Source organism: Neopelma chrysocephalum, unplaced genomic scaffold (assembly GCF_003984885.1).
Source record: "Neopelma chrysocephalum unplaced genomic scaffold, ASM398488v2 Primary Assembly neopelma1_59, whole genome shotgun sequence".
Classification (NCBI taxonomy): domain Eukaryota; kingdom Metazoa; phylum Chordata; class Aves; order Passeriformes; family Pipridae; genus Neopelma; species Neopelma chrysocephalum.
Window position 1 is genome coordinate 12,993,849 of NW_020897714.1, and position 23,466 is coordinate 13,017,314.

The 23,466-nt window shown below is 36.0% G+C and overlaps 2 protein-coding genes across 3 annotated transcripts in view; one reads left to right on the plus strand and one right to left on the minus strand.

Moving 5' to 3' along the window:
* The window catches only part of ELK3 (ELK3, ETS transcription factor), a 38,534-nt gene extending 36,482 nt beyond the window's left edge, over positions 1–2,052 (plus strand). The window contains exon 5 of the mRNA XM_027679927.1: positions 445–2,052. Coding sequence (XP_027535728.1) covers positions 445–543 — 99 coding nt within the window. The 3' untranslated portion in view covers positions 544–2,052. The remainder of the gene's footprint in view (positions 1–444) is intronic.
* A 4,021-nt stretch (positions 2,053–6,073) lies between these two features.
* The window catches only part of CDK17 (cyclin dependent kinase 17), a 90,597-nt gene continuing 73,204 nt past the window's right edge, over positions 6,074–23,466 (minus strand). For both annotated transcript variants that reach the window (XM_027679925.1, XM_027679926.1), the window contains 12 exons: positions 20,007–20,063; positions 18,395–18,509; positions 17,775–17,869; positions 17,081–17,143; positions 14,217–14,340; positions 13,095–13,215; positions 12,466–12,563; positions 12,097–12,202; positions 11,276–11,318; positions 10,172–10,262; positions 9,869–9,946; positions 6,074–9,449 (listed from right to left, as the gene is read on the minus strand). In XM_027679925.1, the coding sequence (XP_027535726.1) occupies positions 9,412–9,449; positions 9,869–9,946; positions 10,172–10,262; positions 11,276–11,318; positions 12,097–12,202; positions 12,466–12,563; positions 13,095–13,215; positions 14,217–14,340; positions 17,081–17,143; positions 17,775–17,869; positions 18,395–18,509; positions 20,007–20,063 (1,029 nt within the window). In that variant the 3' untranslated portion in view covers positions 6,074–9,411. The remainder of the gene's footprint in view (positions 9,450–9,868; positions 9,947–10,171; positions 10,263–11,275; positions 11,319–12,096; positions 12,203–12,465; positions 12,564–13,094; positions 13,216–14,216; positions 14,341–17,080; positions 17,144–17,774; positions 17,870–18,394; positions 18,510–20,006; positions 20,064–23,466) is intronic.

Genomic DNA, 23,466 nt, shown 5'->3' on the forward strand with positions numbered 1-23,466 from the left:
GTATTTTTTCTGCCCTAAATTTACATCTTGACTTTCACTTTTGCAAAGGTCTTTCTGCATAGTGTTAAAGAAGGGCAGACAAAAAGGATATATTGTAATTAATAGACTGTAGGCTGAAAAACATTTTTGGAAACAGAATGGATGGCAAAGATTTCTCTACAGTGTTCGCTTTCCCAGGGCAATGATAAATGTATTATGTGAACTTTTATATAAAATATAGCCAATAATAGATTTCTATATCCCTGTATATTTACAAATTATTCATGTTTTGTCCTCTATTTTGCATTCCTAATGGCTGATACAGGCATTTGGGATATATATCTTATTGTATAGACATCACAAGCCTTGAAACCATCTGGAGCCAGTTGCTAATGCTAAATCCATGTGCTTCTGGTCTGAATGCTTTGAGACAAAGAGTAATTTTTACCTTTTGGCCTCTTACAGTTTCCAACTCTGCTAAATGGTCACATACCAGTGCCACTCCCCAGTCTGGACAGAGCCTCTTCACCAGTACTGCTTTCTCCAAATGCTCAGAAATCCTGATGATGCCTCATCATGCCAAGGATGTACTGGTGGATTTAACACTTCATTCCTATGGGCTAGTTTTTCCTGTGTTATGAGAAGGACATTGTGAAACCCTTTATTACTTCGGTTTGCACTTTTCATTACATGGATAATCTACTTTTATTATGTTAGCATTTTTCAACAGTGTTTATATATAAAAGTATATATAAATCTGTTATGCATTAAATGAATTATAATTTTTTATATCATAGCTCTCAAGTGTTGAACACTTCTGTTGTTGAAGTCCTTTTCTTAATGTTTTGCAACAATGTATCTAATAGGGATGTGAAGCTTCTTTTTAATCCCTTTTTCTGCATATTATGCATTGTGCTTGTGTAAACTATAACCGGCTGTGCCTTCTTTTGCATAAAGTCATGTAAATGATTTATATATTTTCTAGTATTAAGATAAAAAGTTGAAAGAAAAAAAATAGTATTGAACAGCCCTATGATAGTATTTCAGTATTTTCTCCACGGATAGGCCATATGATGCAGTGTATTAATGTAACTTTGTATTAAGTGCTTTCAAATTGTATAAAAATAGCCTTATAATTTTTGTTTGCTGAAGAAATGAAAAACGTAATCCATGTTACAGTCAGGAGATGTAGTTAGGAGTAACAAAGTCACACTTATGCCCAGGTTCTTCTGGCGAGTTGCAACAGGGAAGAACTGGGCTGTGTATGTTTGAGACATTTCCAGCATTTGAGAATACTTCTGTAGAAAAGGAGACATTGCTCAAAATTTATTTGGCCTATACTTCTTATGAACTGTCAACAGTACAGCTGGAAAGACTGCAGGTAACCTCTGTCCTCCTAGGGAATGAGGATCATTCCTGACAGAGAATTTCCAGGTGCTTTGTTCAGCCCTGCCAAGTGCCTTCTACTACTTACCTGAAAGATTATTGTAGCTACTCAAGCTCAGAAGGTCACATTTCCCCTTCCCCCAAAGCTGGAAAAGTTACAGGTCTGTAAATTAATGCCTGGTCCTTGCAAAGAGGCAGAGACTGTACATGCGGGATGTTTATGTATAAACAGCTGAATTCTGGATGAAAAAACAGCACTGTGTTACTATATATTTGCAACTTGAACTTTCTGGATATGTTCTCTGCCTTGAGGTGATGGCTTAGTCATCTAAATGTCAGGTTAGGATTAGGCCAGACTCCCTGGCACCACAGATTCTAATCTTGGCAGGGCTGATGCAAATCTTCATTTTTCTGAGGTGGCTAAATTGGGTTGAATGCAGCTTTACCATGTAGGTTTTTTAGATGAGACCTTCAAAAACCAAACCAAAATCAGAATCCTGTTTGCGACAGGTCATTAGAGCCTCTACTTTGCTTTCTGGCCAAAAGACCGTTCTTTGAAATGTATGCAGTGAGTTGTCTGCTGATTTTCTGCTTGGATGCATTTCAGTGATGATGTGTGTAGTTAATTGTAAAGTGCTTTTGGATCCTTCAACCTGAAAGGTGCTAAATAAACATTTTATTAATGCAGTTCTGATGTTGAAAAGCCATTTTTGGGGCAGAGGTGGTCTGACAAAAGACAGCAAGAATTTTCCTCAGGCGCCTGGATTGCACAATCAAAAATGACTCCTCAGTTCCACTTGCAGTAATTAACAAGATAAAGTTGCTGTATCTCTATGAAGTACCAGCTGATAAACAGAGCAATTAGATGCAAGACATGAGGAGAATGGACGAAATGCTTGGGAAGTCATTTGCTCCATTCAGCAAATGGTGCAGTTTTAAGAGCTCCAAGCTGCACCACCCCACTGGGTCAAAACCAGAAGATGAACTGACACTAAATTTATGAGTGAGGGCAAATTTCATACAAAGGGAAATCAGAATAGGTTGGAAGAAAGGGCAGATGGGATTGACTAGGCTAGTGGAGATAAATCACAAGGGCTCACAGATCAAACATTTCTCTTCCAATGCATTCCTCCCAGGTACATGGAATATTTTTCAATAACTAAGCTACAGGGAGGCAAATATTTCACACTCTAAAGCCAACTCTTCCCTCATTTTTAAAGAAGCATACATACCTACTTATACCTATAAGGCATGAGCAGCAAATAGAGTTCCACCTTGTACCAGCCCGTACAGCCAACGGGGGAACACAGCATAGAGATGGAGTGTTTCTCACTGTGAGTTCAAAAAGTGAAGGCAGGTACTCCTGAAAACTTAAATATCGAATATCACACTACATAAAACCCAGATAAAGATGACAGTAGGGAGTATGTGACAGAGAAGAGATTCTTAAAAGAAAAATCATCAGAGATTCTTAAAAGAAAAATCATCCAGATTCTCATGATTTTATTTCTTCCAAAGTTTTACTATTAAGAAGGCAGATTCTTTTCTTTTCAAAAGTCTCAACACACCTACACCTTCCCTCCTACTGAGTGACTGTGAATTTCTTTTAAATATAAGAGGAAACAGCTGTTCTGGGAAAAAAAATCCTATTTCAACGAATTATTTTAAAAGGATCTGAGAGAATCCAGTAAAACTTAATGGAAGACACACAGCAACTGGGAAACAGCGCTGTCTTCTTCTCTATTCTTTGAGAAAATAAAAATAGCAAAAGAACACATCTTTTGCTAATTGACTTTTCAATTAAAAAAACAGGTTATCAAAATGAAATCTGCCTTCTAAACTGGTCAATAATGTGGAACAAAAATTTTTCCAATTGGGAAGAATTTATACAAATGAAGTCCAGCCTCTCAAGTCTAACACTTACATAAAACACTAGATGGTTATGCCTTACGCTTTGAAGAAAAAACTCTCTTGGTAATCTTGTACTGAATTTTATTAATGGATATCTTTTTAACTGTAGAGAAAAATCAAATAAATGTTTTTAAAATAAATACTGTGAAAGTGTCAGTATTTCCAGTGGCATGGAGAGCTCCAAGCCAACAATCCTGGGGAATAAACCGGGAGTTATTCTCTCCTCAGTATTCTTAGCAGTAATCACAATTTGATCACAATTGAGGGATTTATTTTAAGATTTACACTTTATTCATGCTTCAGCAATACATCAAATCTTTCCAATATTATATAGGCTGGGTGCACGATTAGGCTGTTGTTGGCTTACCTGTACAGAAAAGCCAAGTATCCACCAGTAGGGTCACAGCTTCAGAGCAGCTTTGTCGAGAGACTGTGCACACCTTCTGCCCTGGCACCAGTAAGTGGCTTCAGTTCTAAAGAAAACTTTCAAGATGGGGAAAACAGTGATGGGTGATAACAAACTATAGAAAAAGATTTGATACACATCGATTATGTCAACAAAGAACAATTTGTTTTGTCTGAATAAAACTAGTCTCATCAGACAGGCACTTGCCTATTTGGAAATACCTACCAAAGAAGTAAATAACTGTCAACAAGATGACTGTTTAAAGGGGAGATGGCCCTTTAAAACAGACTATAGTATGTAACGGAACAAGCCTCTGCATTAAGAGGCTGTGTGATCTTGTGCCTACAGGAAGAATCTTCAGAAGCCATCATGACATCCAAACAAATTTAGAAAAGGCACAGTAAGTACAGGTAGTCTTTTATGTAAGGGCATCACCGTTCGCTTCTGATCTTGTGACTGTATATCCTGTAGGACAAACACAGACAGGTCCCTCAGATCCCTACGGAGTCATCAGAAAATTACAACTTTTGAAATCCTTTTTAGCCCCAAACTGTAACCGCTCTTTCCAATTAATGTGTGAGTGCTCTGCCTACACAGATGGAGTGCAAACCTACTTCTTGAGGGCAAAGAGATTGACAGCACTAGTGAGGAGCAGTATAAATTTATTTAAATGAAAAAAGGAGAATGAACCTCAAGCAAGGACTCTGGAACAATCAGCATCATGGCCTGCCTTGGGTGAGTGGTGGTGGTATTTGTAGAAAAGCATCCTAGAATAGAGGGTGTTAGGATATGTTGATTGTTTTCTGTGAAAGATACCCATCAGCTCATATTCACTCCGTGAGATGCACGAATGAATAAATGTAATTATTAATTATTATTTATTCCTAACATGACTCCAGGCCAGCTCCCTCCTCCTGCAAATTAAGTAAAAGGATGGGAAGAAAGGAAAAAACAGTCTTTGAAAAACAAGCTCAGGGTGTGAAAGAGGAGGGGCAGGTGGCAGCGCAGACGCAGGGCCTGGAGGGAGGTGTTCTGTGACAGTATGTCAGAGAGGAGACAGGGAAGAGCATTCTCCCTGGTTTGCAATATGCAGCAATGCTAATTCCATCAGCAAAGAGATCCTACCGCATCAAATGAAGAAACTTTATAGCTCTCTGGGGAAAAATGTGTTTCAAGGCAGGGCATCTGAGCCAAGTACGACTCACATTTCATTAGGAGGACCATAAAAGCAATGTGCTCAGGCAGGTCTGCTTCTTGAATGAGTTTGGAGGATGCAGCCAGGACTATAAATTAAGAAGTTATTTACCACAACAGCATGTGCACATGTGTGCATTCACAGTTTAAACTGGCTCAAAAATTATAGAACTTAACTCATTTAAGGGATTTTAGAAAACATGCAAAAATTATGGAAAATTGTATGTTTTCCACTGACATCAATCTTCTTCTTTCAGAGAAGCACAGTATTGCCCAGCAAAAATCACACACAAAAGATTAAAAAAACAATCTAGAATATCTAAACTCTCATCCCAGTTCTGAAAAACCGAATTTTCACTGTGGCCAAGAAAAAGAGTATGATTTTTGTGCAACTGAACTCCACAGATGAAATGGGTGCATGGTAGGAATTACAAAGCCCACATACATGCTTGATTTTTATGCTGTTCATAATCACCCCACCTGTATAGCTAGAGCTTACCATGTTCCAACTAGCTACACATTTTCATGGTGCTTTCTTTATGTTTTATAATTTATACATGCTGCCAATCTCCTAAATTGGTATGACATGGATGCTGGTGAGATACACGGATGTTGCTGAACAACACAAAGACCAAATGGGAGCATTAAACCTCTAACAGTCCAAATTCTGGAAAAAAATTAAAACAAAAAACTGTATAAAGTAAGCATTCAAGTTCCTTCCAAAAATTAAGGCATTTCATAGAAATGTTACATTTGTTTTAAAGCCAAAATTTCTTATAGTAAAAAAAGGTACTGAAATGTGCTAAGAATTACTTCAACTCTGCTCATTAGTAACCAGACAAAATGATCATGTTGTCACAGAAAAAGTAAGTTCTGATTTTGCTTCAGTGTCACCATGTGCTATAACAGCCGCACATTTCCATACTCTGATTTGTTTGGATTTCTTTCAAATCTGACCTTAATTCCGAGTATTTCCTAGGTTTATAATACTTAGCTTGGGGATATTTACCACATACCTTTCATATATTTTGTCGGCAATAACTGAATGTATTCTTAACCTTAATTCCATCTTAACATTGCAAAACAGAAACAATGTACCTTTATTACACTGAAAAAACTCATGCACAAACAACAAGCAAGCAGCCCAGAGAATGCTACCTCGCAAGTTTTTCAAATGATTTGCAAATACAAAGTATGTTGATTCTTTAATAATTGTTTATTTTAACTTTTATTGCCCAATTCAGGGATACACTCTGGCTACTTAACGCTGTGGTAAAGCAGCACAAAAATAACACAGCTGTGTTGAGATGCACGTTCCTCTAGAGCATTGCTGAGCAGCTGGTTTGCCCTGCCCTGTCCATCTCCCATCCTGTCCTGTCAATCCCCATCCTCCACCCACCCTCTCTCCCCTTCAAACTCCACCTGTGCGTGCACACACCCACATCGCCACCACCTGCCTCTGTCCTGTCTCCGAGCCCACCTTACTCTGACACGCACCTGCACCCACTCCCTGGCATTCCTACACTGGGGTAGGTGGGATACACCAAGTGCCTTCTAAAAAGAACTACTTAAAATCAGCCACAACTTGCAGGCCATTTCTCATAAACTGATCACTCATCTTCAAGCAAAGGTGGTCATACCAAACATTGAAAGTCACCCATTTTTGGTGACTATCTGCTTGGGTTTTGTCACGCTTGAGGTCTTCTCCCAAAAAGGCCAACACTCCTTACAGTTCTTGGGACAGTGAAACCAAGTCCATAGTACCTGATTCTGCCAGACAGGAGGCAGAACATTGAATTGCACAAGGATGTCAGAGAGATGCCCAGAAACCTCAGACTTGCTGACTACTGCCCCAAATAGGCAGCTGCCACAGAACTGTCTCTGCTGATGCAGGAATTTCAATTAGAGAATTAAGAAAAACCTCCAAGCTGGCTTGACCACAGATGCCATGCTTTTTAAGAAATACATTCTTTAAAGCTACCTCCTAATGAAGAAAACAGATTCACTTGTAGGTCCTTAGAAAAAATTTCTTTATAAACAGAGTGCTTTAATTTTATGGAAGATCTTCGCATCTGCACCTGTAACAAAAAAGCTGAGCTCCTACTTAAAATGGAACATCCTTTTGTTAGCTGCAGCAGATCCCTTTCTAAATTTATTAATGCACTTCATTTTACCAGTTAAACCTTTAAGTCCTTTACTCATTAGTGTCACATTATTACTTGTTCTTTTATGATCTATAAAATATTACTGTTCTAGAAATGCTAAATCCCACATTTATCCACAGTGAACATTTACTCTATATCTTCACTACTTCTGTAAAAAAAGGAGATGTTTTTCTGATACGTCTTTCTTCAACACCATCACATCTACAATGTATTTCCTACAAAGTTAATCAGTATAAAATCTAGATCATATCCATAGCAACTATAAAAAAATATATAACAACTATTTCAGGACAAGGTTTTTTATCAGTGCCATGTCTGCCTCTGACACACACATAAAACTCCCACTCGAATCAGCGGGAGACCTATGCATGTGTCCAAGACATGTATTACGCTCCCAGACCTAGGCAAGACTTCTGACACTGTGTGACATGCAGGACTTGCTCACCAATAATGAGACTGTGGGCCATGCTTCTGATAAGATCCTGAACGGCCTCAGTCATGGATGAGCCACATTACTTTCCACTGCCACTACTTCTGCTTTCCATGAATCAAAGAAGCGGCCAGAGTTCAAACTGACGGCTCCCACAACACACGGATCTACCTAAACATTTCCAACAATGCCCCAAGAACCGCAAGTTCACTTAGTCTGTATTTTTAACAACACAGGGCTTTTCTTATTATAAATTTCAAAACAAAACCAAAGAATTCCACATAATATTTATACTTTCAAAAGTACAATATTAATACAGGTCGGTCAGTTAGAAATAACAGCAGTTTGTTAGGTCTACAAGATTTAACGTAAAACCAGTTTACAAATGCTGAAAAGCAGTAGTGGTCCAATAGTCACCATTACACATGAATTTCTCTCTTCCAGAAAATAAAAAAAAATCCCAATTCAAATTTACCAATATCAATGAAATATTAATAAAACACCCCCAAACATGCCACAATCACTATTCACAAATAAAGTTAAAATGAAATATACAAAAATTCACTTAATACTGTTAAATAACAATAAACTACAAGATTTCCTGAACAGAAATGGTAGGACCCCTGAACGTTTTACAGTGAATGTCAGGAAAAATTAAGTTACCTATGACTATTTTCATGATATACCAGCCAAAGATTTACATGAACATTTCAAAATATACCAATAAAGATTTACAGTCTCTTTAAGATGCACTAAACAAATAGGTTCATAAAGGTGAACACAAATGCTTAAAAATACTGTAACCATCACCAAGGTGTACTTATGATACTCACTGAGATGCATAAGCATAGTAGTAATATGTTTACTATCTCTGGAAAACAGATAACATCTAAGATCTGAAAAACTCCCTAAGTTCCCACTGTAAAAGCTCTGTAGCACAGTGAGTTCTTATCAAGTACAAACTTGCATCTTTCCAGTTGATTTCAAGTGAATAATGCACAAATGGCAGAGCAACAAGGTGGGAAAAATGTGACATTATTCCCATGTTCTTGTAATTAGTTGTCCTGTTCCTCTGTAACGAAAAGTAAGTCAGGGTCCAATGTATATGGATTATCTTTTTACTATCTGTATTTCTAAGTTAAAAATAAGGTAAAAAAGTAATTGTTTCTGCAGGCCCCATATGCACAACAATGTGCAAATATTTTATGCTGGAGTAAGCCTGACAAAATTTATCATCCAGCCTCCATGCTTTAATTTATCAATAACTAACATAGGATCTGAGAGCAAATCATAGTTACTGTTCACTTGTTGGAATCAACTTTCACACCATGTGCTTTTCAAAAATATAATATGCATTATAATTTTTCAACTATTTCAACACATACTTTCAATGTTAAATAAGGAATTAAGTGCCAAGAACTTAGAGCATTAAAGATGGCTCACCTATAGCCAAGCAAAGCTAAGTTTACATTCCAGGAAACACTGCAGTTTAAGAAATAGAAAAAAACCCCGCAGCAGTAGAACATGTTATCAAGAGAAACAGATGCATTCACATATTATAAAGCCATTGCAACTTTTTCAGGCATGGAACTGTTGTGTTAACTATACAGACAGTAGTTATTTAGCAGCAATGATTCCGCAATAAATAATGCACTGTGTTTCTCAGTCCTGCACAAAAATTGCAGCTACAGTTACATCAACAGCTGTAACCTACTGGCTCTAGTGGCAGAGGAGACCTTAAAACCAACTGTACAAAAAATTGTCACACTGTGACAACAAATATAAAAACATAATTTGCAGGTTGGAAATAAAAAGACTCCACTGTGAAGAGGACAGTGTAGACAAACTGCGATTCCAAGTCCACCAACAGAAAGCACTGCCTTTGGATCCGAGTCCTTGATCGACAGGATAGTCTTGGGCTTGACTCTGCACTGCCTATTTTAAAAAAGCATGCTCTGCCTTCTGTTCTTCCCATGTCCTACAACAGAACATGGACCATGGTAAGAAAGCTAAGCATTTGCACAAGAGAAGTACTAAGTTATTATCTACATCTTCATTCTATTTCAAAAGAATATCCTTTGTGCTTAAATCAGTATCAGAATCTTTGGTTTAACTGCACCTAATACATTTTTTTTCACTTTGCCACATTCACACCCACACAGTAATGGTCTGAATCTCCGAGATACTCTCGGACTAACAGTCCCTCTGCCCATCCCTGGCAAAACTCACCTCTTTCTGTGCCTTTAGCTTGCATGTCTCTACAGGAATCTCAGCAAATCATTCTTGATATTTGAGTACATTCATACAAACTAATTTAACAAAACATTTTTCAACTACAAATGCCTCTGGCACAGCATTCTTTTAGCAGATATGAGAAAAAAATTAAGCTTTCCATACCTGTCTCTGGGTAAGTGGAATTTCGAAAGCCAGGGTCTTTTTGCAATTGAATCTCTTTTAGACTGAATATTGAAACACCTGGAATGTAACAAAGAAATTCATTCACATCCAAACACAACTATGTTTTAATAAACAAAATTATATTCTTAATTACATAGTTCAGAATAAAAAAGTTTCCTATTAACAAATATTTAAGTCAATATGTATCAGACTTCTTTAATAGATAGAGTTTTTCCTTATGCAACATACTTGGCTTTAATGCACTATCTTAACAATACTCTGCTACTTTACTATTCATCTTACTTTCAGGCAGAGTGTGTATTCTTGTTCCAAGACTTCTGAAGTATGCGTGTTTCATGGCCTCTTCTGCTGAAATTCTCTTCTTTGATTCATACTATTAATATAAAAGCATACAAGCGTGTTGGTTTCCATTAAAAATCTTTTTTCATCGAGTGATTTCATCAAAGTGAGAAACAGAGTTCTATTTGCTCAGTATTTCCCATAATGCACTAAGACAAATTTGTTTTCATTACTTATACTGCACGAACAAAAATCTAAGATGTTATCCGAATCAGTAGTGCCAACAAGACTGCTAACATAGTCAAAATAACTTTTGTAAATGGATGCAAGTCAAAAATATACTTTACGTATAGATGTTTCAATGCTTAGATGTCTCCTGCTTGGCATACATGCAATTCTGGACAATGATGCAGACACTTAAAATGATGTATACAAATAAGAACAAAGTCCTCGTTTGGACTGTAAGTACTGTTCTAAAACAATGTGTAAATAGAAGAAGACCTGTTGCAGAATTTAAATCACAGGCTGCAAAGCAGAGTAAGTGCACTCCACCTTGGGTAACAAGAATTTTTAACGTTGCGAAGTCACAGTGCTGCGTGTACTCAAAGACTTAGGAGCTGGCCTTCTATCTTGCTTCTGGCTCATTTTTAATACAGATTAAAAGATTAAGCACACATACTTCACTTTTTGAATACAGTTTGCAAATAGAAGAGTTACATCTTAGTAACTCCTTCTTTAGTACTGACTCAGTTCGTTGCTATGGAAATACAGCATTTGTATTTAAAAGTTCTGGTTTAATGCTGTATTTCACAAGAGGTTTAGGTTTTTCAGGGTGTTGTTAACACAGAAAATTCATTTCTTACAAGTAGTAGTATGACAAGAAATCAGTTATGGGGGAAAAAAAAGTAAACATCAGTTTTTTAATTCTCACAGTGCACTGGCTTCCCAAAACTCATTCTTCTCACATCATCCACTACAGACTCACCTACACATTTCTCTTTGAGATAGATCTACCAGATACTATCGCTTCTAATACATTTTGCAAATAATATATTAAAACTCTAAACCTGCACTTTTATAAAAGTAAAGCCACAAAACACATCTTACTTGAAGGAACTTCGCTATCAATTCAATTCCTTCCGTGTCTAGCCTAAAAATAAAAATATTTTTAAAAATTAAAACAGTTATTGAACTATATTTACAAAAGTAAAACTGCTGAGGAACTAACAATTAAATTATATCAAACCTAAAAATTAAATTGAAACATAGAAATGCTTTCACCTACACAACATTTACGTATGTTAAACTGTGTACTTATGAGTACCAGTATGTCAGAACAAGACTATTTGGAAAACACTGGGGATAGACAAATCCTGAGTTTGAATTGTGATTTACTAGGTTGACCTGGATTATTTATTTGAAATTTTTTTATTATTTTTTAAAGCTTAATACTACTCACTTACTAGGAAACAATCTTTTTCTTCAATGTCAACAAAAAATGCTGTAGTCTATATTATAAAGTTTATTTATATTAACTGTACAGATCCTTCAACTCCCTCATTATAGTTTTAACATTATTTCAAAAAACTGCCCAAGGAAACCCAAATGGCCTGGACCATAATAATATAACCAAAAGAGAATCTGGGTTATTTAGGAAATGCTGTGTGAATACTCCTACTATAAAGACATTATTAATTGGAGTTTATAGTTCTATAGGTCATTAAGGAGCTGTGGTTCCTAGAATGAAATTAGACAAAGTAATCACATAGTACCAGGATTCTGCTTTACATTAGCAGCTGCCCACAATAACACAACTAATGCGCAGTTTTACGGAATTCAGTAGCAGACTATACTTGGAAATATGTTCCCATTTACGAATACGCAAAGCCACAGGGATGCATATTTTCTATTTATAAAACACAAAGTACCTTGGTGCATGGTTGATGAGAGGTTGTGGTTTATACTTAGGAAAGTTGTAGTTTCTAAATTCATCACTGGAAGAAATGCCTGGCCATGTTTCTTGACATGGAGTTCCTGCATTTAAAAGCAGCAACAAATTCAGCTTAAAATGTAAACGAACAAACAACTTTGACATGAATAAGCATTTATCTTGTAATTTAAAAAAGAAAAAAAAAATCATTCAATAAGTCTATATTCTGCAAACTCAGCTGTACACTCAGCTGAATAATTTTCCATCACCTTGATTACAATGCAATTTAAATATCATTTTTTATAAAGATCTACAGTTGTCATATAAACATAAAGCATCAACATTACTGCTAAAAGTATTCATTTACCAAGAAGTCTGAAAATTAAGTGCAGTTCATCTTCAACAGTCGAACCAGGAAAAAGAGGCCTTCCTGATGCCATTTCAAAAAATATGCATCCGACACCCCTTTATAAAAACAGGAAAAAGATAAAGCAAAAATAATCCTAAAATTCCAGCTCCTAAAGATTTCTGCAATTTCTCTGCAATTACAACAAATTATTAAATTAGTTGTTAAAAATACTGTTTAGAAAGATGTGTAGCAATAAAAGAGTTGTCAAAGACTGAAGAAAACCTCTGTCATAACTATATTATATCCCCTTCCTTCAGATGTCAAGTTAATCAACTGTATTAAAGTTCATAGTAAAATACCACATTATCATGTCATTAGGAGAATAAGGTTTGTTTTCCCCCCTAACACTGTGGGCCTAATGCTTGCTTACTCCGAGCAATAAAAAGGTACTCTGCATTTTCAGAGAGGAACAGCAGCGCCTTCCCAGTCTACCAATTCTTTCTCTAAGCATCTAACTCAGTTGTAGCCTACAAAAATTTAAAGGATTTGAGTATATGAGTATTTGAATGTTACTATATAACAGCAGAGTTAACATTTTTTCAACTTCACTCAAAACAAAACTTTAAATTAGACAAAGTTATACAAACCACATGTCAATTTGAGTTGAATACTCTGAAGATCCGAGGAGAACATCAGGTGGTCTGTACCATAATGTGACAACTTCATTGGAATAGGTCTTCGTAGGAACAGACTTTGCTCTTGCCAATCCTTGATAAAAAGGGAAATGAAGAGTCATATGCAGCTTGCTGAAATCCTTTTTGCATGAAATTGGCAAAATATTTTTAAGAACTAAATAAACCTTATTATACTTGCTAAATACCTTCCCTTAATGCTCATTTAAAGGCCCTAATAAATACATTTCTACAACTTGTGATTTGTCTTTTGGTATTCACGGCAATCTCAAGGTCAGCATTTTTAAGCACAGAAGATCAGTAAACAGATCAAATTCTGGGCTAATCCTATACATTTTGTTAAATCAACAAAGCACTAGATCAATATGACACCTCCCCACTGCAAAAACCCTTCTGCTCTATTTCTGTTTGAAAATTACACTGCAAAAGGCAGAAGGCAACAAACGAATAATGAAACAGTGGAAACAGACCAAATCAGCGTTGGATCATCAGGGTTCTTCCATCCTAACATTTCAATTTGTCAGTAATATCTTCAATAAAATTCAGGTCTATCATGTTAGATGCAATCTTCTGAGCAACTTTCATTCACACATAAGGGGAACAACCAGTGGTATCATAACTTTTGAAGGATCTTCCAGACACGGAAAGTAACAGGAAAATGTGCATGCCCCACCTACAGTAAATCCCAAAGGAACTGGTGTATCAAGTGACGGAGCAACACCTGACAATTTAGCGTATGACCCTTTCTTTCTCACCTCATGTCACGGTTACCCGGTTTTAGAGTGACTGTGGAGGGTTAGGAGAAGCAACTTAAGCTCCACCTTAAGGATTTGACTAAGTATCAATTTCAAAGGAAGCTGTTAAGACTACTTTCAAACCACAACTCAAGTGACAGTATTATTCATACAGGTATTACTTTGATTACCGATACGCTGTAAAAGACTGACTTTCATTTTCCCTTGGAGAACATCCAAATTCCCTACAGACCCAATGTACTCATTTCTCCTTTATATGGAAAAAAGTGTTTATTTTGCTGAGAGATAAAAATATTTATTACAGAATAATTTCAGGCCATACCAAAGTCTGCAAGCTTCAGTTCTCCTTTCTCATTAATGAGTAGATTTTGAGGCTTCAAATCTCGATGTAACACCTTTCTCCTATGACAGTATGCCAAACCACGAAGAATCTGATATAAAAATAGCTACAAAAGAGAACATTTAGATAAATTAGACAAAGAATGTTAGTCTACAGATTACACAACTGTAACAGCCCTTCTGGGTACTGGAGAGTTAAGTCTCTGTATTGTAAGCAGGACAAAACCACTTCTCAAAAAGTGAGTTACTTTTCCATATGAACACATTCTGAACATCTTCATTATTGTTCAGAGATTTAAAATCCTTTTATGCTAATGCACTGCTTTAGCACTATACTTTACAACAAAGACTTTTAAGAGCAATTTGTTCTGTTTAACTGAAGAGAACCACAGGCCTGTTTATTTTTAAAGTAAGCATTTACTACTGCTCTTCCACACACTGATGTTTTTAAAGGTAACTGTCTCTGACTATATACTCAAGTTCCCTTCTGCCATAGAATCTCTTCTGAAAACGCACCACAGCATCCTTTCTATCCAACTGTGCTAAACTATGTAAAGAATGCTTTGGCATGCTACTGGAAAAATACACTTAGATTCACAAGCTCACAGAGAGATGGGGAAATGAGGATTACTAAAACAGCCCAACTGCCTCTGGCATTTACATTCATCCCCTCACCTTGACACACACAGGCTTATTTGAGTCCTTTGCAACAGCAAGCCGAGCAAGTAGCTCCAGTTATGCATATTAATGCTGCACATACATAGATATTAAAGTAGTAAGGGGTGAAGAAAGGTTTGGCAGCCAAACAAGTTTACTATATCACTGCACTAAGAACTATTCTGCAGTTTCTGTATGTATAAAGGGTCTGATCTTGACCATAAAACTTCTGGGTAGCCATTGCTGGCATTTACCACACAACGGCCCTCAGTCAGCATAGGTGATCAAATATACAATGACAAAATATAGAGCAGTACTGAAAGCAATGTGACAAATTCATCATGGAACAACACCTTTGAGGAAAAACACTAGAATGTTTTTATATGACCATTTTCTAACACATCAGTTTATTTTTGTACCAAGTGACACCACCAAAATCTTTTTCGTAAACTGGGCAAATACACAGCAGGTGTAGTTATATCCATCTGTTCTCAGTCTACTGACATGGGATTTACCTGTTCTCGAAAAACAGGAATTGGGACTGATTTCTTTCTTTGTTTTCTTTTTTTTAAGAGCAGAATGAGGAGCAACAAGTTTTGTTCAATCTACTCATGTCCATACTATTGCAGGGGTAGTCAGTCCCAAGCTATATTAGCAGGACTGCTATGGAAATCGATGGTCATCTTTAGTGTACACCGGGACTGCAAGGATTAGTCAAGAATGAAAATTTCTACAGAAATTGTGAATCTTCACCACCCTTGGCAGGGATCCTTTTGGAAATGCACAGGATGCCATGTATTAGCTCAAAATTTTCATTGAAACTAATACTTGCAGAGATCACACACATCTTCATGTTGTCAAAACACAAAAAAATTAAAATTAGCTGAGGAACATGATGGCAGTGATGACAGGGAGGTCTCTCAAATGTTAATGATGACTCGAACCCCCACAGCTATTGCAAGGTGAGCACCTACAGCTACCACAGTTAAGAAACTGTTCTGTTTTATCAGTGCCAAAAGGTATTAACCATATAAATCTGCTCTTCAAGCACAGCTTAAACCATAGGCAAACAAGGAAAAACAGTTCCTCTGCTTAGCTTGGATTACCACAATCAGATTCTGCTTGTTCTTTAACTGCACTTATTATAGGAGTCAGGTTCCCACTTACAGCTTTCCCTTATATTTTTTAAGCTTCAAGCTTTACTTATTAATTTGTAGATAATTAAAAACACAAATGTAATTATGTTTTTTTGTTGTCTCTCCAAAGTAGAAACAAATTAAAGAATTTCTTTTTGCAGACTCTCAAAGGAAGCAACAGAGTAGGTTAAGGGCAGATGTCTTTCCACAGAGATACTTCCTGTAACGTGACAATAGAATAAAAGAGAAAGCTAACCAAACAGTAACCAGTATCTAGACTGAATGCCAACTCACTTCACTCATTTCAAGACAGCACTGACCTCTGTTTGGAACCTTGTTTATAAAGCCCCAAGTATTAATAAACATAAAGAGTTATTCCAGTTTTCCAAGTCAAAACCTGCTTGTTATGAGAGAGGTAACACTTGAGTTAGTTTCAGCAGGCCAGATTCAAAACTTAGTCACTCGACCAGGCCACAGACATAGTTAAAAGAAACAGGCAATTAAGCCTTAAAGAAAATTACTTCCATTTTCTTACCAATGGAAAGATGAACATAACTCATTCTTAAACATATATTTTTAATTTCTTATTTGTGTGGTAGGCAGTGGCACCCAAAACCCCATTCACAACCAAGGCTACATTTTTCTGTGTATATAGTATGCATATATATAGTATGCATGTGTGCATATATAAATTTTATTTGAGGATATATCAAACTACAGTCTTAATAAATGAGTATAAAACAATGGAAGGACAATAAGAGGCCAAAAGAGTTACGAGTGTATTATTTTTTAGGAATTTTAAAATTTTAATATAACTTCAAAGAGAATGAAAATACATGAAGTTAAATAATCTCTTTTCAATGTTTTAAACACTTAAAAACCATCAAAATCATAAAGACTCCATTTGATGTCAAATGTAGGCCAAAAGATCAAAAAGGAAGTTGTTTCTTTATTTTGTTTTTAAAAAGACTAAACCATATAGCTCCTGATTATTAAATTCTCTGAGATTCTTAGGACAAAGCTGAAGGCAGTTACTGTCACTAAAAACACTCACCTTTACATTGTGCATACTCATGATGTTACCACAGTCGTCCATGTACTGCTTCAGATCCTTGTCCTATCAAAACACCATCATCACTGTTCAGTCAAATTATGGACAACAGATTGCATGAATATTATTTGTTGGTAGAACTAAAATAATACATCAGAAAAGTGAGTTTTCTGCAAAAGATATTCAATGATAGAAATCCCAAACGTCTGGGCACAGAAAATTCTGGCTTTCCACAGGATATAAATACCCATGTTTTTCAGCAAGCTGCATCAGCTCAGGCAACATTATTTGCTACTGCCTTCTCCTCCATCTGTGTGTGGCACAGTATTTTATAAAATTGGTATATTCTCCAATTACACTGGAAGTGAACTACATCATAAGAGAAAAATATCACAGGAACAGTAGTGTGATTACCCTTTTCTACAGTTAATGATTTTGGACAACTAGGCCATTTGCTCAGGTAGACCACAACTACCTGCTATTAATGAAACTCTGAAATGATCACAACAGCATTTACTAATTTACAGCAATTCAAGAACTGAATACACTTTCTTCATTTTCAGCTGAATGATTGTAGATGCAGGAATAAATTAGAACAGTCCCAGTATTTTTAAAAGCAGTACAGAATTTCACTATGTTTCCATTTCTTAGAAATAATAAACTGAATGTAAAGCTCACTAATTGTTTAAGCACTTACCAGGTATTCGAAAACAAGAGTCAAAGACTTGTCTGTGTGCACAATATCGTGTAATGTAACAATATTTGCATGCTTCAGATCTTTTAATAATGACACTGCAAAAAAGAACAGTAAGTAAAAAAAAAACTGCAGAACACACAAGCATTAAGTGCATTTCTAAAAAGTTCAAACATATAGGCTAATTTTTTTTTACTTAAAAAGCTGTTTTTAGGAACATAACACTCTCATAGATTAATTAGAAAGGTATTTAATCAAAGCACCAAACATACACTTGAGTAATAAACTGTAAATATTTTGCAAATTATATGTTTCAGACAGATGTCATTTGATAAAAATGTATTCTGAGTCCCTAGAAGTTACTCACGAATAGTAGTCTAATTCAGTGTCAAATCACCCATTTATAACACTGCATTTGAGATCACAATCATCCTCCATAAAGTAAACAAATCTGAAACACAGCCTCTAAATATGTTTGCACTAAAATTTTCCTGATCTATACTAATATCAATTTCACTAATCTCCCATGTAGCCTATGTATTTCCAAGTGCGGATGGTTCTTTGGTCAAAAAAAAAAATCCAGAAGTATCTGAAATTCCAAGAATTAAAGAAAAAGTTACCACCTTCTCTTATGGCTGTGCATGGTGCTCCTTCTTCATGTTCCAGGCGTATTTCTTTCAGAGCTACCAAGTTCTCTGTCAATTTACTTCTCCCCTTATAAACTGTTGCATAAGTACCCTATAAAATGGAAAAAGAAGGAAACTTTTACAAGTTGTTCCTTCATTGAAACTTTAGTTAAATAAAAAAATATAAACTGGTCTGAGGTTCTAAGAGGTTTCATTTTGGATATGAATAGTTTTTACATTATATTGTTTTGATATTATGTAAAAGTACAGAAGTATTTTTCAAGCACAGGACTGAACTCACAGAAGACACATGGAATGTGTATGCTTAACAGCTCTGGAAATTACATGGAAACCTGTATACCACAGAGCTACCAAAGAAGTCAGATCAGGTAGCGTTAAGTTTACCAAGTTCACTGCTGGGATCATTTACACACCTGAAAGTCTCTGTTAGACCACTGATACCTAGCTTGGGTATCTCTACACTATGCTGCAGATATACTCTTCCACAACCTTAATGAAAAAATATTGGAACAGGCTGCCTAGGGAAGTGGTTGAGTCACTGCCCCTGGAGGTATTTAAAAGATGTGTAGATGACAGATAAAAGACTTAGGGACCTGGTTTAGTGGTGGACCTGGCAGTGCTGAGTAACAGTAAACAGGACTCGATGATCTTAAAGGTCTTTTCCAACCTAAACGATTCTGTGATTCTACAAACTGGTGCCGTCCATTATATTTTTTAAGCAAGTGAGACTATGTACACCCGCAACTATCACTTGATCGCTATTTAATTAACATTCCTCTAGAGAGGGGCATTGTTATGTCATGTCTAGTGATCCATCTAACAAGTACTAGACACAAAATTAGAAAATAAATGTGTTTGGAAATTAAAATGTTGCAAATGGAGGACTGCAACATTCACAGCAGAGATGCTGACCAGCCCTGCCTCCTTCTGCAATGTTCATGCGTCCCTTTCCTGTGCTCCTTGTCCATTTCTGATCCCGTTGGTACAGGACTGACATGACACTTGGCGACCCACCTGCTGTTTCTCTGGAAGTCAGAGGCTGAGCAGAGGTGGAAAGCCTGCTGCCCTCCCGGATGGAAAGGCAAAATCAAAGTGTTCCATACTTCACTTAGCAGCACCTGGCTGGCTGCCCAGCTCAGGCGTGCAGGCTTCTTTACCAGAACACACATAGCTACTGCATGCTCCTTGCAAGCACTGGCCTCTAGTCCATCATGAGTGTTCCCTAACTCCTGGCAGGAGGACACCAGACCTAATTAGTTTTATTATCAACAGAATAATTTCGTCTATACTACAAAAAGCCAGCCTATGTAAGAAGGTCTCAGCTCATTGGCTAATGGAGTCTTGTTCTTCCTCAGCTCTACGACAGTTTTCCTGTTTTTTTTCCTTTTTTTTTTGCTTATTAGATATGCATAGAACATTCGTGTGGTTGTGAAATTATTATACGTGTTGAATATATTTGGTTTACTGAAAAGACAAATTCAACTGCTATTTTGAGGGATATGGAGAATTTCAGTTAACACTTACGCAAAATTTTATATAAGACATTGTCATCAAAGCAGTGATCATTCCAAAAGAAAGCTATACATACCTCTCCAAGCTTTTCTAACTTGATATAGGTTTCCATTTTTCCAAATCCAATTTCTGACTGCAATGAAATAAATGGAAAATTCATGACTAAAACTGAACACTTCATTTATACATCATTTAATGAGCAAGCTAAACGTCATTTCAGAAAATTACCCGATAGTAAACATCACATAACTCTATTATTTTAAAAACAATTTAGCATGTTATGATATAAATGCATCCCAGCATCCAAGTCTAATGCTCAGCTTGTTGGCCAGTCTCCTGTGTATCCTGGAAGGACTACGTCCTGAGTTACACTTAGACCAAATCCTCACTTTAACCTACCTCCTTCTTAGGTCTTCTCCACTCTTCTGATCCGATTACTACTAATGAGGTTGTTATAGCTCAAAGCACAGAAGTCACCTTGAACTAGTCCATTCTTTCTCTTGCTCAGCATAACCATATGCTGCTGCTTCTTTCAAAGTAAATTTATTTGCTATGTTCAAGATCCCAGCTCCAAGTTTCCTCTCCCATTCTGACCTCTCAATGCTTTTCAGACTAAAACTTTGCTAGGAAAATCCCTAAATATAACTCCTCCACAAGCTTCAGCTTTGTCTCAACAATCTACATTTCTTACCTCATAACTCCACATCTTTACTTGGATCTATTCACCTCTTTTTTTTTATCACCAGCTTAGCTCTTCAATGCAAGCCAGAAGACTTTGTCTGCCTATTTAACACCTTTATTTCCGAAGACTGTAAGATCATTGCTCTTTTCCTGTTCAAATTCACTGCTACTCTCATATTTAACATGGTTGTCTCTAATAGTTATTTTCACATAAGACCACAGTCAATTACACCAAAGCTTTCTGTTGTTCTTGCAGTGTAAAGAATGCAGAAAGTAAACATGTAAGCATGTAAATTTTTAAACCAATTTACAACAGGCATATAGCCTGTATCCTGTCAAAACCCAAAACTCATAGGCTTCATGGGATTATGCTTTACTGACAACTGGATATACACTAAGACAAAAAAACCAGGTTTTCTGCCCTAGCATCACCTTTCACTTCCAAGCATAGCCCTCCACTGGCTATTTATTTCCAAGGAACAATCCCTTTATCTTGGACTGACTTTAGCACCCAGGTACACACATCAGAACACACTGATTTGCTCCTAAAAATCTGATGGATATTGAAGTTTTGTATTATTTCATGGTAACACGGTGTAACATAAATACTGATGACTGTATTCAGATTTGACAACAATACAATATGAAGGTAAGAAAAGTTTGATTAATACTTAATTTTCAGAACACATGGAAGAAAATACATCTGAAGTAAGTACAAGATCTTGTCTGTAAACATATTTGACATATCTAAGAGAAAAAAAGGGCATATAATTATGCCAACATAGCATTAAAAGTAATTCTGCTTTATTAAATTATTGCTAGAAATGAAATGTTTTAGAACTGCCTAAGCAGTGATACTTACTTGGGCATCACACACATTTAGGAGCTTGTCAAAGACAAGCTGTTTATCTCAAAATACAAGTAAAGTTGATATCTGGCAAGACTTAGGGATTACAGCTCTAGTGAGATTTTAAACATAACCACTGATACAGGTACAATGTCAGCAAAATAAATATTATGTTTCCAAAGTGCATTTTGACCTACTTAAACAAACATATCTTGAAGTGAGTATTAGATGGTATTAGAATTAAAAAGATAGGCTGCTTAGTTTATAGGAGAAACTAAAGGAGAATTCATAGCCCTTGGTCTTATTATTGCCAGACAGTCTGGAATACAAGAAACCTTGATGATTTCATCAAGACTAAATAAATTCATTATCTTTTTTTATACAATAAAACCATAAAATATTTTCTACATACTGAAGACAGATATTCTCCAAGATCTGCTTTTTTATGTGTTTAAATTTTTGATCACATTTTGGTTGCTTATTATTCCTAAAAAAACCTAATTTTTACATTCCTCAAACTAAGATCAATTTCATTTTTTCCTTCAAAGTAATTTCTGAACTATTTCATTTCTTTTCTGCAATATGCATCTACCTTGACTTACACAGAAACACTGAAGCACTGCATTTTTGGTCTTTGACTTCTAATAACTGGTGCAGAAGTTACACCTATGCCACTGTGCATGCAATACTGTACATGTATGCACAAAATCCAATTACTGTAACAGCTATTTTTTTCTTGTATTTCAAAGAAAAATACCAGACCTAAAGTATAACCAGTCCTCACTTGGTACTTTTTATAGCCTTTTTCCTTTGATTCCTATTAAGCCTTGAAAAGAAACATGCCTTTGAAACAGAGCATAGTACTCATATATTGTAATTAGCAGTCTGCTACCAGGCTTTCAATGACAATTTTGGAATAATGAGTCCTTGAATTTCTCTTTTTTAAAGCTTAGTTTGAAATCATGAAAGGACAATGCAGCAAATGCATGCCTGCATTCCACAGCACTGCTGGCAGGTTTCATTTTGGACTTCTAAGCCCATTAAAAATGAAAGCATTTTTAAAAGGTGAAATGAAACAACCTTGTGACAGCATGCTGATTCCACACACAAACCATATTCATTAGAGGGCACTGTTTTTCTGTCAGTCTTACAGAAGGTACAGAGAACTTTCAGCTACTCTCAGGGCTCAATGTTAAATGAGCAAGGAGACTTAAACATACAGGAAAAGTCCCCCAGCCCTCAAATAGTGGACTCCACTGAAAAGGTTCTACTGAACAGGTATTTCGCCAGTATCCGAAGGATAGGTTTGGGAAAGTCTGTTCCTCAGTTCGATGCTAGATCAGTAACTAAGGGGTGAATGAGCTACAAAATTCTGGCATAAATATTTCAGCTAGCTACATTATTATTACTTCCAGAGCTTTGCTCTAATCTTTTTTTCTTTTAATATTGTTCCTGTAAAAGGTGGCATGCATATTAGAGCTTCGTTAGTCTAGCAAACTAAACTGTATTTTTTTCAGGGTAAAAATACATGAAATCTCAACCACTGCTTTGTTAAAAACATTATTCATTATGAGTAAAGATATTTCAGTTAATGAAACTATTTCACTACACGTACTTTGATATTAATTTTTCAGCAAATAAGCTATTAAATCAAGAAAACATCAATGTGCATTTCAAAAATGTATTTAGTTTTTCTCTGTGAAGAATTTCTCACTAGAGAATTTGCCCAGGAATTCAGTAATAGTCTAGCAACTCTTTAAAAACTCAATTAACATAAGAAAGCTGATAGATCAAAATATGACTGAAATGTAGCAATTTTTTGTAAAAATAAGGCAATAATGGTGCTTTTTGTATTATTTCAGGGATGTGCATATTTTATATGCACAAGTATCCAGCATTTCTAGGACTTACACTTCAATTACAGTATAGAAATACTCATTCTGCCATCTCCAAGAAAAAGACTTATTTTTTAAAGTAACTCAATAATCTAAAAAGATGTATGTGAATT